Source organism: Dermacentor andersoni, chromosome 11, assembly GCF_023375885.2.
Source record: "Dermacentor andersoni chromosome 11, qqDerAnde1_hic_scaffold, whole genome shotgun sequence".
Lineage (NCBI taxonomy): Eukaryota > Metazoa > Arthropoda > Arachnida > Ixodida > Ixodidae > Dermacentor > Dermacentor andersoni.
This window is the reverse complement of record NC_092824.1, coordinates 87,881,570-87,901,230: the sequence shown is the minus strand read 5'-3', so window position 1 is coordinate 87,901,230 and position 19,661 is coordinate 87,881,570. Positions and strand designations below refer to the sequence as shown.

The window sequence follows — 19,661 nt, the reverse complement described above, 5'->3', positions numbered from 1 at the left end:
TACTACCCAACGTAATCGTAATCGTGCTGCTGCCGAGAATTTACGCCAGAAGCAAAGTAAAATACACTTGAATACTGCAATATTATCTGTAATTGTCTTGTCGAGCTCTGCGCCACCAGATGGCTGCACCGTGCAGGCCGTCCACGCTTGCGCGTCCGCTGATCCGGCAAAACGCCCAGTCCGCTTGCGCTTTCCAGAATACCGGACAAACTAAAACTTACGCGATAACAGAATACAGTAGAAAACACTACTATAGTGCGGTTAGAGTGTTTCTAGGTGTACGTTTTGACTTTTCAGTTTTCTCACCCCAGTCTCTCTCTCATTACTTATTATACGTCACACCCAGTAGAATGTCAAATCTCTAACTACATAGGTTAACCTCTTTAGTTATCATTACACTTCTCCTTCTCTCGGAACACAGCCCGAGCGCACGTGTATCTCCACTGCGTGGATTTTCTCTTGTGGGCGCTTTACGCGGGTAAAATTTAATAGAGTCAACTCAACAAACTGCCTTCATCAAATTTTAATGTTACAAGTTGGGATGTACAGCGAGCGTGGAATGACGACGACGAGCTACTGAGTCTTCAAAAAGAAGCTCCATCCGCTGTTTTATTACATATATTTCCCGATAATTAAAGCCAGCACCCGTTCACAAACCAGAAAACCGTAGTCTTTTACCACAGGACACATCTTTCGCCATCGGGTAAGCTCATTGCGCTCCCCTTCTTGCACATGAAGGCAGCGGTAAACTGTTCCAAGTTCTTGAGCGGCACGTTCACTCTGAAACCGGATCAGAATACTTATTCAAGAATTTCTTTCTCCACATATAAAGAAGACAGACAAAACGAAAGCGCGAAAAGCGTTATCGCGTAATCAAATCGAAGTGTCGGACGTTCAGCATTGTTGGGACAGAAGAGAGTATGCCGTAAATTTCACATGCGATAGAGGTTTGTGCTCTCTCGTTACCGACGCATTTCTATATGCCTTAATGGGGAGCCGTGCACGTCATATTCACATTTAGCTTGTAACGTAGATTTGATCGTACTGCATATTTAGATTCCCAACTAGCTTTATGCTTCGAAATATTTTTCAGACGTCCCGATTTTAACAAACGAACGCTTTGTTCTCTCTGCTGCGACAAATATATCCTGCTGGCGTATGACGTCCTCTTATAGGTTGTTACTAAATGTACTGGGCAAGCACCATGTTCGACTTTAGCTTTCACGTGCTTATGTTGGATACCTCATTCGTATAAAAGTATACGAGCTCACTAGCTACCATCGGTGCATTAGTTGCACAGTGTCATCAGACAGAGCATAGAAAAGCAGGAAAGTTTCCATAAAGCGGGGCCATTAAGGTTGATAGAGTAGAAGTTGATACGTGATTACGACAACCCTCTTTTCACAATTCAAGCTTTGGATGTTTGCTGTACATTGAATGCGCCACCCCCACTGGAGATACAAGGGACACTTAGCGCATTCACTGCACTTATTTCGATGGCGGTGCTTTTGGTGCGTCACATCCAACCTGCAGGTATCGTTTAAGTCCATTAGCCCTGCATTCAGATGGGTCACTGGTCACGTGTCACAGCGTGTCACTCAATGGCCAATCGGTGTATTGAAGCTACAAAAAGCAATTTGGGATTTTGAACAGTGTTCTCACCGTACGTCTCATCATGGCCTGACAACGAAATCTGCTTTGTAATGTCGACGGGAAGGTAATAAAAAAATTTTAGAAAACATGTAGCTTATATACTTGCGCATGGGTGGTTGATGTGCTCGCATAAGTACTCTATACACTTTAGTGAGGCCCATACTCGTGTGAGGGCCGCACCCCCAACTTGGCAGGCCAAAAGTTCAAAAGAAACAAAATTGTCACAGGACACCGCGCGGGATGGGAGGTATCTCCAGACATTACTGTGAAAAGCTTTGAAGTCAGTAGCATATGTAACGCAATGGATGACACGAAGCTTCCGCGAGAGACTTCAAGCATTCCGCCATATAAAAAAAAAGTTTTTATTAGGGTGCTGCCGAAGCGAGCTTGCCTTCCTTGTCCGTGTTTATTATTTTTTTTTGGCGCTGTGTAAAATGAATGGTCAGAATACCAACGTGCAATGGGTAAGATAGGTGCTAATCACTGCGCAAGCATATCGGTAAGACCGAAACGGAAAAGGGATATAATTATAAACGCGTTTGGTACGACTAGATGCTTACCTGTATTTGTTAGGAGGATGTACTTGCGTCTTGATCTTCTGCGCGTTCCACGATGGCAGAGCGTTCTCGCACCACACCTGCGGAGTTTCCGTCAACGTGCTGTACTCTCGCAGTACTAACGTTGCACCAGTGCTTTTGAAAAAAAGCTTCAACTCCGGGTGAACTCCGAATTCAATATTCAAATACTCGTGAAAGTCCGAGATGGGTTTTCATTAAACAATCACTAAACCGATTTGAAGGAAACTTGTATCACGCAGGGAAGAAAACTCATTTCTACTGACTCAAGCAACCAAAATTTTTGAATTGAGGCCTAAGTTCCTTCTTGCGAGAACTTGATGACTTCAAAACAAACTCAAGCACAAGGTTGCAAATTTCGGAACTCGGCACCCAAGATAGATATCGCCATTTTTGTAAGCTGCATATGGTAGAGCGTTTAAAGCGACAAATGTGTTATATGGGGTAAAACTTGCATAACATGGTTACAGTGGACACGTTTTTTTTTGCAAAACTCGTACTGGAAAAAGTGAGTGTTTATTTCAAAAGGGTGTGTAATAAATCACTCTTGTACGCTTTGCATATCTCAAAAGGTGCAGAGATATTATTTTTATCCTTTAGTTGGATTTTAAACGTGATGCTTTAAATTTCTTAAGTTTCACAATTTTAAACAATTCCTGTAAAAAATTGTTCCCTTAAAAAAAGAGAAATCAAATTCGTACCATCAAATGCAATAAAAATAATCTAAATTTGAAAAGTGGATGTCAAGTAAAACAATTTCCCAGTTCTTATGTATTCCAATACACTGTAACCGATTTGCACCCTTAAGCATGCTTTCTGTCTATTACTCACAGCTTTACACCTTGTAAGGATGCGAGTTAAATACCATTTGCACCCTTAGGACCCATAAGGCTGTAAATCATTTTACGTGCAGTGTAGGAGTTCCTGAGGTAAAGCTGCATCCTAAAACACGTACTTCATAACAGGCTTACGTGACGCGTTTAATAAATGGTGTGGATTATGGTAATCTGATTTCAAGCGTGTTAATTATGGCATATTCTTTAGTTACCAGGGAGGATGCTCATTGCAGCGTCGCTGCTATAACTCGGTGCAATTGCCTTTCAGAACTCCGCCACCATGTTGTGTTTCTAACATTGGTCATTTCAAAGCAACCTAGTGTAACTAGATACTCTCACGAACGGGTACCAAAATAGTAATGACGCAAAGCTACAAGTGCGCATGTTCAGTGACGTCGAAAGTAGTAGTAGAACGAGTCACAACAAGAAACATGACGCACATGATTCAGTAGGGTAGCCACGGTAGCACACCGTGAACGTGCTCTCCTCCCACCCCCTACAATTCCTGCCTTATTATGCGGCCTGCGACACTCCCCCCCCCCCCCCCCCCGGAAAAGATTTCAAGCTACGCAACTGGCATTATTAATTTAGGTCAAATTACAATAAAAACCTTGCATTTGCTCTTTTAATTATGTAATGCCCAAACACAATCCCTCGTCAAAAAAAAGGAAACAGTTGTTTGCCTGTATTTCTGGTAATGGAATGTATATTTGAACAAAAAGTCTACAAGGAAATGGTCTATGTTAAAAATTTGAATCTGCATAGTAATTAGCTATGCAATTGGTTTGCTGAACTATCCACAAGTGGAAACTCGCGACAGCCTACAAAAATGTCACCATAAGCTATGCATGAAAGTTCTCGCGCTTAGATCACAATTTTAAGGTACCAAACACAATATAGCATAAGTGATAACGTCGCGTATTTCAGGATTAAGCCGGCTGGCGCGGTGTCCAACGACAGAATGGTTACCCGCGCGTTACACGGAGCATTAGCAAGTGTTAATCTAACTGACACAATCCTTTTTTTTTCTGTGCATTGTCATCTGTCAGTTTTATAAACATATCTAAATCCGAGGTCACGCCCAAGTGACTTTGAAAGGGGCGCAAGTCGACACCAGTGACGGATACGAACCTTCATACAAACACACGTTCACCAACGGACAACGCCAATAAAGCGGTGGTGTGTAGTGACCAGGAATGCTCACGTGAGCTGTGCACATTCCGACCACCGTTAAACTGCTGTCGTCGATGACTTTCATTGCACGTGGCACGGCAGGTGTAGGGACCTTCATGAGCCGCCGGTGAAGAGAAACGCTCATTACTGAAAGCTGCTCTTCTCTCTTCTGTATGTACCTTTTAACGTGTTTGTTCAAATATTTGTTATGTTAATAAAGCTTTATTGATCGATTGATTGATTGATTGATTGATTGATTGACTGACGAGAGAAGCGATGGTGATTCTATCCACCTCAACGCCGAATAAGCTTACACCTGTGCCACGCGGGCACGAAAACTGGCATGAATTGTCTAATTAATTAAAGCTTATTGCCATTCACGCGCTGACACGCGGATACACCCATGATATTAAACTTTATTGCTATTTGAGGCATATAGTGTGTTCTCACAGCTAATATTGAGCCGTCAAATGCGTGCTTTCTCTCCCAACGTTAGCCCCTAAGATTTCAAATAAAGAACACACTATATGTCTGTTATGTCTAACATGTCTAATAATGTGTCAGTGTTATTTCTAAAACTTTTACAAGCTAAATACTTTCCTTGGTATTAGGATTGTCAAGCATACTGCATTCACTGGAGCTGTTGTCACCGCGACGTTTATTGTAAATAAAAGCGTGCATGTAGCAGCAACATCGTGCAATGGCATTAAGAAACTTAACGTCCTAGACACTTAATGACGTCACCTTCGAAGGCCTGGTAAGTGTATTACAGGGCGTATACGTTTGTGTATGAAGGTTTCTTAGCACGAACGACCCTGTTACGAAAGTTCAAGCTATGATACTGTTGATTCATAACTGCACTCAGCGCTCTCCCTTTCCTCACGTAAGAGAGGTTGCATCGTCGCCAAGCGCGCTCTTACCAGAGCGTAAGATACGAAGAAAAGCTGATCGCTAGTGAAGTTTTCCAGGCCGGGAAGGGTGACCTCTTGGAAGTCCAAAGATGCGTCTTGATGAGCCTGCCGTCGAAAAAACAGAAGAATAAAAAAACAAGCTGCTTATTTAACTAAGGTTGAATGGTGCTCTGATTCACGACAATTTATCAAATGAAGCTCATAACTATTTGAGTCTACAGGACAACCAATTATTTCCAATAGGCAGAAGCACTGGACGAACGCATGAGTGAATAGACGTGTTTGTTGGTTAGCAAAGCAAGTTCTCGGGCGTGCTGATACATCCGTTCATGAATAGGAGAATGTACAGAATGCATCAGTAACACATCCGTTAATCTAAGCAAGAAACATGAATAGGATATGATTACTAGTCCCGTTTAATGCCACGTGTGACGACGATGACGATTAACCATTTGGACATTGAAAAATGCCGTATGCCTCATTCGCCCTGCATCTATAATCCTATATGACTCCATAGTCTCCTGTATGGAAACCCGTATGCTCCCATATAAACCGATATGCTCTTATTGTAGTACGGGGCATAAGATAGGGCACGGTGTCACGGCAGTCATGCGGAGTAGCCCTTCTTCTTTACCTCGTGCAGCTTATCGGCGCACTCGTGCTGATACCAACAGCATGCAACGGCGGCTCGACTTGATGAAACATGTCTATAACTGCGCGTGTTTGAGGACAGGACACAGAAAGAATGCACACAGGACAGTTGCCGATAAGGGTGGATCCACACGACGGACTAAATCCGTCTTTCCTGCGACGGACGGCGCATCATGTGACTACACGTCACGGATTCATGCCGTCCGCTCGTCGTCCGCGACCCCCACGGACGGAAAATGAGGTATTTTTCGCATCCGGATTCTGGGATTCGGGCTGTGGATTTAGCTTAGGATGCTCTATAAGTCTGCCAACAATGCACAGACGTGAGGCCCTTGCCTGAAGCGGCGTTGTTTCGCTGGTACTGCTCGCCGCATCACGGTGTCCTGCCTTCCTATACGATGACACCTGACAGCAACTGAAGAAGCTGCTCGCTTGTCACTCGAAGCAGCCTCCGGTATTCCTCAACGTCACTGGCCAACATCTCTCGGTACAAGTGGTTTTGCATACCCAGATGCTTCTTGGCGATATAGTCTTTATGTCATCAATGCCTCTTTCGATTAAACAAGTACTCGTCGTCATCCAATTCGGACAAAACAACAGCCATTGCGGCCAACCGTCATTTCCTTTCGATCTACATGTTCATTCAGAGCGAAAAAGAAATATGACCCAGTCTTCATTACACCGATGGTACTATTTAGAGAAAGTAGAAACAAGCAAACATTTGTAACTTACGGCCACTGAGATCTGTTCGGGCGGCTGCAAGATCTTCGAGGCCATGTTCAACCAATACAGCCACTCTAAGCCCACACGCCGAGAATCTGAGCATGGCTTTCGGAAACGGTGCCCAAACATGACGAATACTTTGCTGTCGAAGCTTCTGGGCACAAATGTAAAGCAAATACAAGCATCAGTTTGAAACTTACGCGCCACACAGTGAACGACGACGAGTTGATAGGTTCGAGGCGGACGACAGCCGCTTCGGGCAGTGCTGCCATGTTTATTTTTCCGGCGTGGTCGTCTGCTCACCCCGTCCGTCGTCTGGATGCGCTGTGCAGCCAGACGAGCGGCACATTAATCGTCCGCGGAACTGATTTTCGCGGAGCCGTCTGTCGTGTGGATACACCGTAACAGTTGCCGACAGTCGACAGTCGCTCGACATCGGACAACGGCATCACCCGTCTGCCCAACTGTACCATCCACCACGACCCGACTGCGCAGCCTATCTTCGCGGGATGCGAGTTGCTGCTAGAGCATGGTGCTCCGACGTCTCTGTGCACGAACACCGCACCTGATGGTGCATCGGCGGTGTTGCGGTCGCCTTGGAGCACTAGAATGCCCGGAAGCTGGCCTGGGCACGTCATAGGGCACGGTGACACGGCAGGTATGCGCAGTAACCCTTTCCTTTACCTCGCGCAGATGAGCAGACGTTTCGATAAATGCTTCAGCTCGAACCATCTTTTGCTTGGTTGTGCTGTCGTGCCGTAGGTTGCTATGCCAGGCTCTGTGTGACTTGTCGCTGTATTTGAAACAAATGTTTTTGACTGGAGATGTTCGATGCGAACCGCGGTCCGCATGCGGCACAGCTAACCAAGCAGTTAGAGCAAGTTGCTGATGGCTTTAAAGATAGTAAACAAAACTGTTCAAATTCTATCGATGCCAAACTAGAAAAAAATGAATGTCTTTTGACAGCAAGATTTCGTCCTATGTTCACCAGGCCGCACATTTACAGATTCTAGTATGTTCACTATAGCTAAAGATATACCACCTAGAAAATAGGACAAGACGATCTAACCTAATTATTTACGGCGTCGCAGAAGAATTTAGCGAAACGACCACTCACTTGAAGAAATTATTAATGACAGAATAGTAAAAGACACTCTAAAACTTCAACCAATAGAGTAACTCCACAGACTTGGAAAGCCAGCAGCTGGGAAAACTAGGCCCATTATAATAAAATTATTTTATTTCTGTGATAAAAGCAAGGCCTTCAAAAAGTGTTGCAAACTAAAATGGACGAACTGTTCGATTGGAGAGGATTTTTGCACTCCGTGTGCGTGACATCAGAAAAAAGCCATAGGTCTCAGCGAAAAAAAAAAATCAAAGGGAGCTAAAGCCTCTCTTGCATTCGATAAATTTCGCATAAGTAGCAACACTTACCTATGGGACGCTCAAAGCAACAGGTAGCCCTAATTGAAAACGCATCTGACCGAGAAATAAGCTTTGCTGACCTAAATTCACGCAGCATACTAACAAAATTAACTTGAATCCCTGCTTCTCAGCATCTAACCTGATTTCATCACCTGATTTCGTAGCAGTGAATGAAACGTGGCTAACAATTCAAGGGTCCCGGTGCAGTCTGTGATTATGGGACCCTGGTCTGTATATCATTTCTTGTAACCAATTGTCATGAACGAATAATAAACTGAAACCGAAACTAAAAAAAAAAGAAACTATGCTAAAGATTTCGAAATAACGGCACCAAATTATGCTATCATAAGTAAAGACTAAATATCTCGAGGTGGCGGCTTAGCGATTCTTATAAACAAGAAAATTCCCTTTACTACTCTCTGAAACATAGAAGGCGGGGAAGTCATTTTCTGCAGACTATACTTTTCAGCCCTCACCGAATTGGTGTCGGCTGCGTCTATCGAAGCTCTTCTTACGCAATCCAGGTCATGCAGTCATCAAATGCACAGACACGTTTTTGGAGCTAAGCTAACCTTCGTTGGCGACTTCAACCTACCGGATATAAGTTTGCACATTATGGGAAGCAGAAGCGCATGCTCCGATATGCTTATAGACATGACGCTCGCATTTAACCTCTGTCAAATTATGAAAGAACCTACACATGTCCATGAAAGCAGTTCTAACATCATTGACTTGACATTTTCGAGTGACTACCTTTGGGTAGATGAAGCTAAATCAGCACTGATCTGTGACATGTCTGACCATAAACTATAAGCTTACGCTCTCTCTCTACTCACGCCACTAGTTTACTCTGTATTGTCTGGTGTTTATTCCGCGGTGAATGAGCAACTAAGAAAGTAATCAAATTCTTTTCAGTAGCAATTTATACCGTGCCAGCTAAAGACTAGATGACACGGGTAGTTCCTCGCATTTGCTTTGTCTCTACTCAAAAGGACAAACTTTAAATTTAAATGATATATTAGTGTAAATAACTATAGCGGGAATATTTAATGTGAGCAGATACTCACGGCGTAGGCGACGCGAACGCCAGCGTTGTCGGCGATATTTTCTCCCATGGTGGTGTCGGCATTTAACTGCCAATGCAGAAAAAAAAAAGACATTACGCAGATCTCACGCAACGTGTGAATCTGTGTTGATGCGAAGTGTTTGTGAACGCAACGCATGGGACAATTAAATGTTTGATCATTATCCTTTATGTGACCTTCACTCGTATATATGCATATCTGTTTTATTGTGTCGGGATATGTACAGCCACCTATACCATACTGATACAGCTGTGTTGGTTAATGGCTGTGTCCTCTGTGGAATTACGCAATGAAACAACAAAGGCTACCTGCATACCCTCACGGCAACGAACATGGGCGTTCAAACGCCTCATTCCTTCAACAGACCAAATAGCAATGTATAGAAGCGTTCGGTTGCTCGCTTACATCGACAATCACCATCTATGGTTTCTGCCCAATTTTCCCATCCTTAATGCGTACACCACCAACAGCGTTCCTCTGTCGAACACGATGCCATATGTTGGCGCACACTGAATCCTTTTGTATCCTGCGACAACGCAGTATCTAAACATATGCACTTTGTATGACGGGCAACGCCTTACGATACGCTGGCCACAGCATGACCATTGGTGCAGAAAAAAAGAAATACACATGAGCATGTCTCTGGCATGGTAAGACTGAAGGGTACCTTTCGTGTGCAGTCTGACGATTCCCTACGTCACAGAACCGACATGCTTCAAAATATTAACCAACAGAGCTTATAAATGAGCCTCCTAGCAGCCTACTTCAGCAGATCTAGCGGGAGGCTGTCGCTTGACTTTAACAATCATCCATCGAAGGTTTCTGCATTGTTTTTTGTCCAGCTCATGGAAGTATAGTACGTGACTTGATTTTTTATGACGCTATGGATTTACAATCGTGCGTCTGGAGCGCTTACAGCGTTCTTCAAACTACTAAGCATGTCGGCCTCTGGAGTAACTTACCTTCAGATTGGTGGCTGGGTCAACGATGCTCCCGTACTGTATTCTGAAGCATTCTAGCTTCTGGAAAAACTCTATTCGTGTGTGCTCTGTCCACCAGTCGACGACATGCCCGCGAGCGTCGTATTCGGATCCTGTAAACGCAGTACTATGAAAACGTTGCGCCATTGGTTATAGAGCAAATGATAGGGGACGTGGTGATGCGGGCCAAACTACCGCCGAACCAAGGTGTTATTGCGAGCACCTAGAGATACGTTTCCCGAATGAATCACTGGGTCTCGAACAGACCAAAGAACCAGAAAGCGAAACATCAAACAAAAGGCAAGTACCTAGGCAAAAGGACCTATTGTTTGAAGGCAGAGCATAGAAAAAGCTTACATCGGTGTAGATAGGCATTCACCCGACAGCTTACTCGTATCTTTGGTGAAAAGCGGGATTAGAGAAGGCAATAAAGGTCAACTTCGATGTATGAGTGAACACGGTTGCCATGTTAGAGAAAAAAGACCTCCGTCAAACCTCGTCTCGCAATGTTTTGTCTGTGCCCATGATATCGTGCCATTGCTGCCGAATTCTTTGATTCTAAAAAGAAATCGGTTGTAGTAAATGAAAGCAACACATGGCAAACATACGCGCCTTATGACGCTTACTATCAGCGAAATACGAGAAATTTTTTCTTCAAGTTCTGCGATCTTCAAATTATCTTTTCTATACTTTGTTTTCTTCAAGGTTACGTTTCACAAGTGCCTCGACGCTTTTGAGCCCGAGTCAATCGCTAAGGCAACAGAACAAAGCCAAGGCGGTTTTCCAGTATATGCTGGTCTCAAAAGTGAGCACAACTATGTTCCTTTCTTATGTTCGTAACGTGTGTTTCTCACCTTTGTCATCGTAACCATGTGTGATCTCGTGACCCATGACCGATCCTATAGCGCCTAGGTTGACGTACCTGTTGACAAAAATATGTGGCCTATACCTCTTTGATAACGACACCTCTACTTGGGGTATCAGTTAACTTGAGTACCAGTTAACTACAATATATAAAAACATGTCCGTTATCCAATAATATTCATGTAAACATATGAGGATCCTGTATAAAAACTCGTACGTTACCATACACCGTATGAAGCATGCCTAATATGATTATATAACACAACAGAATCCCATTAAAAAAACTCCGTATGTTCCCATATGTCATACGTGGGATGTTTGTATATTATATGAAGGTCTCCCATAGTTCATATGGGATCATACGATATGGAATATTCGTTTTTATAGGGAAGCAGTGCAGAAGAAGTTTTCGCCTGAGCAACAACGAAACGGTCAACTTACGACGGCAAGCCCGGCTGGAACAATACGCTTTGTAATAGACCGGCGGATATTGCTGAAAAGTTGGAGACAGTGCTTGTAGATCAAATATGAATCCTCAAGCACTAAAAGATTTCGCATGCATTCGTTCCTTGAGTGCTGGGTAACATTTCAAAGATTGTACCGCAGTTGGTGTCAGAAAGGATGCAAATTTTCTTGTATAAGTAAGCTACGTGTTCATATTAACCCTTTACCGCATGGTGTATAATACACATATGTACACATCGCACGGCAGCTTCAAAGCTAATACAATCAAAAGCAAAGAAAATATTACATATTTACCCTGAATCGATGTCATGTTTGGCGATAAAATACATAACCGCTGAAACTTTGCCAATAATTTTTGACATATCTTTCTTTAAAAATGTATAGAGGCTGCTTATCACATATCACGGAAAAACGTTCGTCTTTCTTTCTCTCCGTCTCTCTCGTAAATCGACACATCATTTGAGGAATTCTAGCACGTAAACCCAGTGCACAATAAACACCAGGGCGTTTATTTGCTGTTTGTCTACCCAATGTAATGTTTTTCACTAGAAATATATTTGGATCGTTCTGAAAGACCACATTAATTGCTGTATCGTATAAAAATGTCACAGTATGCATGCAGTCATGAATAGTTTTACGAAGCAGAGCAGGTAACTGTTCCCTTGCGAAGGAACAAATTTGGCAGTAAAATATAATGTTCTTGTACGCTACGCTGTTTCTTAGCGCTATTATTGTGATGTTCTTGTGAAGAAGTGAAAATCATAGCAGTGTTTACGATAAAATAGCGCGCGGCCTGCCGTGTTTCAAGATATAATGACAATATCGGCAGGAAACGAAGGTATTCTTTCTGCTTGCATCAAGCTCGAAAAGGCTTCACAAAGCAAGATTATACGTGAAAGGAAGAGCTGCTATGATTCGGCCTTGATACTGGAAATTTGAGTGAATAAAGGATACATTACCTTTAAAAAAAGCCTTGTACTAGGTAGAAGAGAGAGAAATGCGCTCCATTTCTTCAACCAGATTTTCAAGTTCCTTCAATGGCTGAGATATTTCCAGATTTTCTGCTATTCAAGCGTATTTCTGTATTGTCATAAAATATGTCCTTAATTGCGTGGTATATGATACATGACACTCAAATATTTTTGTTTGTGAAATCGTTGCCACGTACTCAATTCTTTAGGAAATTGCGGTTTGTCCTAAACAAAGGTATTTCTAATTTTCTTCGCAAGACAATAAAAAATGTCATGCTGTCAGAAGTTAAGTATTTACCAGTTACTCTGTCTCCAGAAATGAACGATGTGTGATCTTCATGCTCATACTGACAGTCCTGGCAAATACTTACGGAGACTTAGGTTTGTTCAATAGCACCTTGCCATAGCAAGAGCCCACAAGCACGGGAATTTAGAGACAGTGATGATATTGCGGAAAAAAAGTAGCCGCCATACGGAGCAAACTATGCTAACAAAAATTCAGCTCCCCAACTGAGTCGATTTCAAATTTGGCGAGCGTTGAATATTCGGTACACTCCGAATTCTTCAGTGTGCAATATAATTGATTACACACGTCAGCTACATTCTCGCGCGTCACTGAAAAAGAAATTTGCAGGCATACTAATTTCATTAGTCGAGGGAATGTTGAAAGCATTAACATCGTCGCCACCGTATGGTATCCACCTGAAAAAAGAAACACAGCAACATAGGGATTAGCTAAATGTTAAGGAAGTTTCGTAGAATATACCCATAAAAGGCATGTTCAAAAAGCAAATGCACGCGAAGAGCATCACATGGAGATACTTCATGCTCTATCATTTATATTAGACGATGAGCAAAACGAGAACAAGGTGAAAGCAGGAGCGAACGTTTCGACAAGTGGACTTGTCTTCTTCAAGGCGACATATGACAAGACAAGTCCACTTGTCGAAACGTTGCCTCCTACGCTTTCACCTTGTTCTAGTTTTGGTCATCGTCTTGAATTTCCATGTCCCGCCTTTCCCGTGTCTTCCTATCATTTATATTAGTTTTTTTAAGTATTAGGGCTAGCGCTTGCTTTGTGAAAAATAGATAAAAAAAGAAGCCTTTATATTACGCTTGCTACGGCAGTTTCTAGCATGGAAGCACTATACACGTGAATTAAGGTGAAACATTTTTACTAGTGATCACATTATTCAAAAAAAAAAAAAAAAACTGCGCCTCATATTGGTCCCGCTGTTCGTTAGTTAGGAAATGAGTCGTCACGTTTTAACCAACGCCGCAACGAAGACTTTTTAAAATTTTGTTTCGGATATTCCCAAGAAAACATAGAAGACAATATAGACATATAGCCTATATGAATATGAAGCTTTCTTTGACGATTTATTTTCGAGTCAATAAATCGGGACAGTTATTCACGCTTCATTGATTGAAGGCATCGGCTACTGGCATTTAGGGTGAGGAAACGGGGACGAGGGACTGGGGACAAAAATGTTTTTTTAGCTGGGCATGGGCGGAATTCGAGACGTTCGTGTCATCCAACTGTCTGAAGACATTCTGCCCGCAATCATCAATATCATCAGAAGTTGTCATCAAAATATGCGTAAAACTCAGTTTTTTTTGGAGGGGGGGAAGTGACTCACCCATCGTTCAGTTGCCCACGTGCTCTTTTTTTGTTTGACAGAATCACCTGGGCTTCTTGCACGTTCACGTCTCGGTATTAGCAAAAAAAAATGGCCAATAAAGAAAGTTATGCCAAAAATCAAGATAGACTATCTCACGGGTGGGCCATCTTTTGTGGGTTTTACGATGCTTCGACATAGAGCAAATGAGTGCTTTTACATAATTTTCCTCCAAAAACACAGATCATCATACCATTCTATCTCTGCGATTACAAGGTCACACTTCCGGTAAACATGCATCGTCATGATTAGACGTCGCCTTGAAGGAGGCGAGGAATAAAGACGCTAACTTACAGCGGACCTTCCTCGCGAAGGGATGCATAGGATTTTATAATTGAGTTCTTCTGGAACTTCGCGAAAATCTCCGCGAATGAGTCTTTATAACCAATGTCTCCAACCTGAAATATATCAAGGTAGACTTATATATACGCAGTTACGACAACAACAGGAAAACCAAAGTAAGAAAAAAGCAGAGTAATATGCCGTGAACGTATGCACACTTTTTCACCACAGTTCCTTATACATATTATGTGCGCCTGGAATTCTGAAGAGCAGTTATTTGAGGTAGGACACCTGTGCAGTGTGAAAAAACTATCGTCGGGCTTCCGAAAGTCAGCAATTTATTTATTTTATCCTCGAAATTATCTTTTGCGCACTTAAGCGGAGGCTGTAATCGCGGGTGTTGACAGATAACGTTGACTTCGGTTTTTTTCTCGAACTGATTCGACAGATTCTTCGATGGGAGAGTCTAAATACAGTTTATTTTTGGAGCGCGAAGCCTTGTGTGATGCATATTTGGTCGGCGACACCAAAAGAAAAGCGTTTTTGGCTTCCCGTATTATCTTGTTCTCTTATATGCTGAGCAATTAACGGCAAAAAAAAAAAAAAAAAAAACGAAAGCAAGGACTAAATGACTTTTCCAAGCTTCATTCACCGTTTTTACGTTTCATCTTAGGTCGTTCAAAAAATGAATATATTTGTATTGAATAACAACTTCAAATTCCATTCTAAGGCGCTATGCTTTGTTCATAACGTCTTGATTTGGGAGCTAGCTGTGCTGCACATGTAACAAAGACACAGACAAGGAATGTGCACATATGCTTTTTACTAACAAGTCGGTAATATTTAAGTGAACCCTTGTCATACAATAATACTGTCAAGAAAAATTTCGAATAAAGCCCTCGGTGTTGCGCAGCCAAATATGTATGATGGCAAAGTAAAAAAGGATGTCACGCAACTAAAGATATCGCAAGGGGCGAATACTTACGCCTCAGGCATCGCCGAGTCGTTTACTATGTTTCATGTTTCTGAGTTTGACGCTGCGTATTGCTTAAAGTACGTAGCACGTTTCGCCAGTTTTGTTTGAGAAAACAGTATATGCATGACGAGTGTTTAGCAAAATGCTAAACAGTGTTAGAACCCTGGATCACTGTCATTCCGATGGCTAAGTATCTCCAGATGTGCTGCTTTTGCAGTGTAGTTTGGATATTAACAAAAGGGCAATATGCGATTGCATGACAAAGGGCGAGAGAAAAAGGGCTTGCAAGGGATGTACGACGTACATACCCACTATTATGCGAAATGATAACTTACTTGATCAAAATGCTTATTCATTGCAGCTTCCTCCAGGTTAAAACCAGAGTACCCAATGTACGGCTTTAGCGTCCACAGCTGTGAAGATTACCATATGAGCATGAATAAATGAGGAGCTTTTAAAAGAAAAAAAAATGACCTCGGAAGTTTCTGCATAAACTTAGAAAATACATTTATCGCAGAAGTTATTCATCGCATCATGCGCAAGCATATATTAATATTAATGTATTATAAGTGGATTATTCGTGGTCAGTAAACCTTCTCGAATTGTTTTACGAATGTTGCAAGATGAAATGTAGCACAGCAACCTATTTGTTTGGGATAAAATCAGATGGATGGAGATCTGACCATTATCGATTAATTTTTTTTTTATATTCCCGACAAATAAGGTTAAATAAATGGATGTTCTTGTCCTTTCCCGGAGTGCTTTCTAAACATAAATGCTGGTAGGAGGCCTGTTAATGCGCAGATATGCGTGCTTTTGATACAAGTGGGCACGTAGGTAGGCAGGCAACGCTTTTCAGTTGCTCTGTGCTTTTATATCTTCGTTATCTTTACTATAAAGTCATCGGGAAGATGAAGTCATTCCGTACTGTGCTAACGGGAAAACTTAACGAGTCCCTCCTCTTTAGGACCACCTTATTCCTGTTGGGCAATAACTGCTAGTTCATTGTTTGTAATAGCCGCTGAAAATTGCGGGAAGTTCTCCAATTTTTTTTTATTCGTTTATTCTGGGGTTGGAGAAAAATGTCCTCGGATAACTATTTTCCCATTATCTTCTTTCCAACTTCGAGTCATCCACTGATGCTTTAGCGGAATTGTTCTGCAAATGTGGTTCTCATTTATTGAGTTTCCTATATATATTGTGGAAGGGTAGCGAACAGGGCGCAACGTACTTTGTGCAAGGCCCTTCTTCTAGTTACTAGGTCCATCCAGGGCGTCGTCCGAAGGCGCCTGTGGTAGGCTTTTCCGATGTTGGAGAGCAGGTTTCTAGCCTGGGTCACACAGTGAAGCCAGTCCCCGAAAAGGATCGTGTCAGCCATGTTGGTTTGTTCTTCATTCGTTTGCACGCACGTAAATGGAGACACTGAACATGTTTTCTAGTGGAAACGTTATAATCAATCGCATACGCTCAAGTGTCGCTCGCTCTGTTTAGAGCGTATATACATGGAGATGACCCCATTAGAGCGCATAGCTTAGCGTTGCTGATGACTTTACTTACTAGGTGTGTGATATGCTTGCGCACAGCAAATATCTAAACAGCGTATTAGTAGACGTTTGTTAAACGTGAATGGGCGGAAATTCTAAGGGCAAGTAAGACATTGGCATAATATCCAAAATACAACGTCAATAAAAAGAGACTGCAGCTCATTTTCGAGGTTATTTAAGAGCGCGAGAAACAATATTTAAAAAAAGTGTTTACTGTACTTACCATACCTTTATGGACCAGCAAGTTGCTGTTGTAAATAAATGTTCGCACTCGAGTAGTCGGATGCGTTAAACAATACGTTCGCATATAGCCTATCGAGGCTTACCTCCCCACTCCCCGTTCCGCCAAGCGAAGTATAATGAAAATAAAAGAAAAAGAAAGGAACGCAAGCCCGAATAAAGAGAAAGGATATTTGTTTGGGTGAAGGTGAACGTGAATGTGCAAGTGAACTCCGTAGCTGCATAAGAACGAGCAAGTAATAACACTTAAGTGGAAGTTTCGTAATTAAGTTACAGGAAATGTACTGCAGAACCGTCGCGTGCCGCCGGGTCTCGGAGTCCGTGGCCTGGCGCTCGCCTTCGATTTTGTTCGCGCGTCAACGGTCTCGTCTGCGCGCTGTGAAATTGAAGCATAGTAACACAGATGGTTGATATCGTTCTTAGGGCTAGGGATCCTCACCTCCACCTTTGCCTCGAACGGAAACTTGTGTTCCATGTAGAGACGGCCAATGAGCTCCTTCATGGCCTCTCGCAACAGTGTAATGCAGGTACCGGAAGCCTGGTCGTCGCCGTCGCCGGCGCTGCGCGATTTATTTGTGGGCGGAGGATCGTCAAGCGGCCCGCCGTGCGGAATCCAGACATATTTGCTGATTTCTAGCGCCTTTACGACGCCGATGAAATTGTAGAGGACCACACTGGAGCAGAAAAGAAAGAAAGAGAGAAGGTTCGATTGCTCGGAATAGCGCTTGTCATACGATATTTAAAAGAAGACATTGCTGGGAAACAACGACAGCAACTACAATATGGATTACGTTGCATTTCTGTGTTCACATCACAGAACGGACGCACGCTTTTACAACAGAAGTTTGATGTACACTCTGCGCAGGTGGAACAAAATTAGATCCTACTGTCTTCAGAACTGTGTATGAGTAGACTGCGCTACAGTGGGGCCAAGAAAAAGCAAGAATGACGATGCTAACTGAAAAACAACAGCTTGCTTTGCTGGAAGAAATTACACTTCGCATAAAGAGCACGTATTTTAAGAAAAGAACTGCACAAACCAATGGCGAATATTGTTAATGTAAGCGAATAGCCGGGCGCTTCTACAAAATTATTCCATTTACAAAAGGAACGACGCGCTTTCAGGTATATATTTCTTGCAGTGAGGATACTTAGGCAGCGTTCGCTGTTTCATTGCACAATTCTGCAGGCTCGTTCAAGAAGTGTGCGTGACAAAATATGAAAAAAGAACTTTGTTGCGTAAGCAAGAGTTGTTAATCCAGTGGGCTTCCTATTTTAAATTGCTATTGATTTCCTTGCTTCTGACGTGACATTTGCACAGCGCGAGAAAACCGGCCTTCGGATGCTCACGGTTTAAAGCGCTTGATGAACTCGAGGGTACGGACGATGTAGCTCAGAGCGATGACCGCAATCTTGTCGGTGTCGCGCAGTGTGACGTTGGCTGGCCGCATCTCTTGGTTCAGCAGTTCTAGAAGAGGAAGCTTTGAGGTGGAGGAGAAACAAAATCGACTTGCTCTTCCATCATAGAAATGGGATGCTTAAAATTCGTGAGGAACATACACGTAGTACGAACACGCACAAACACAGAAAAAAAAGAAGACGTAAAATATTTTCACTTTACCCCAGGAAGGCGAGCCTCCGCGCCTTTGATGGCTCCCTTGGCGATGTTCTGTGTAACATTTCTTCTCTCTTCAAGCGGCTGCACAAGCTGCAAAAAGAACGAGAAGGGAAGTGCAAAAAAGAAGAAAGAAATAAGGAAAGACACTGCGTCACAAGCAACTAGCTTGAGTGGCGTGCGAAGGCGACACCGTATTTGATCTTTAGGCCACTTAACTAGCTGTCGGATTGATTGTGCAAATGTGGCTACGCCAGCATCGCTTCAAAAGAGGGCATAAATACAGCTCGCAATTTAAGTTGGTAGGAGTAGGTCCAGCTTATTAACTGCTGGTGGACTGTGTAGCTAAATCCGTAAGGTAACCTACACACGTCCCAATCGTAAAGACTGAGATGCTAGATTACTTGATAGGTTGGTTGGTTGGTTTGTATTTATAACTGATTCCGACTTGTGCGGATTGGTCACGAATCGGTTGGCTTAGCCCGAAATAATTAGTAAAATAAACAAAATAACGAAAAATGTTGACTAAATTAAAGGAAAAGTAAGATAAGTCAGAATCGTTGACTGTTGGGCCAGTTGGTGAAGATAAGACTGTTTCACCGAGTAAGCCTCCTTCCTCTTTGTTCAATGTTCACTCCATCCTGGGCTGGAAGTGACGAATGCAGCAGGCTTTACCATCGAATGACGCTTGATTCAGAAACAGTGAGTCTTGTATGGGTCCCCAAATGAATTTTCATCATATGAAGACGTGCTTCACGCTAACAGCAACGCTCGAGGAAAGTGCAAGTTTATCCCCGTAACTATAGAATGTATGGTGCCACTTGAGCATTGCAGACGCTTCGCCAAAGTGTATTCTGGCCGCATTAGTTCAGCGAAAGTTCCTGAAACTTGCCATGTTAGATTTTTTACTCCTTTAAAACACAATGCAGTCGGTATTTAACGCTAAAAGAATTAAGTGGGTCCTAGACGACGCTGTCAAAATCCATGACGCCGATGCATGCTGGTGCTGGAAT

The 19,661-nt window shown here is 42.7% G+C and overlaps 1 protein-coding gene across 1 annotated transcript; it reads right to left on the bottom strand.

Moving 5' to 3' along the window:
• Positions 1-479: 479 nt before the first annotated feature.
• LOC126517415 (membrane metallo-endopeptidase-like 1) lies at positions 480-15,688 on the bottom strand. Its single transcript, XM_050167134.2, has 10 exons — positions 15,585-15,688; positions 14,286-14,389; positions 12,953-13,014; positions 11,318-11,369; positions 10,867-10,934; positions 9,995-10,125; positions 9,015-9,080; positions 5,158-5,253; positions 2,214-2,290; positions 480-780 (listed from the first exon to the last, which is right to left on the bottom strand). The coding sequence occupies exons 1-10, from the start codon at positions 15,603-15,605 to the stop codon at positions 675-677; spliced, it is 783 nt and encodes a 260-aa protein (XP_050023091.2). The 5' UTR covers positions 15,606-15,688; the 3' UTR covers positions 480-674.
• Between the last annotated feature and the right edge of the window lie 3,973 nt (positions 15,689-19,661).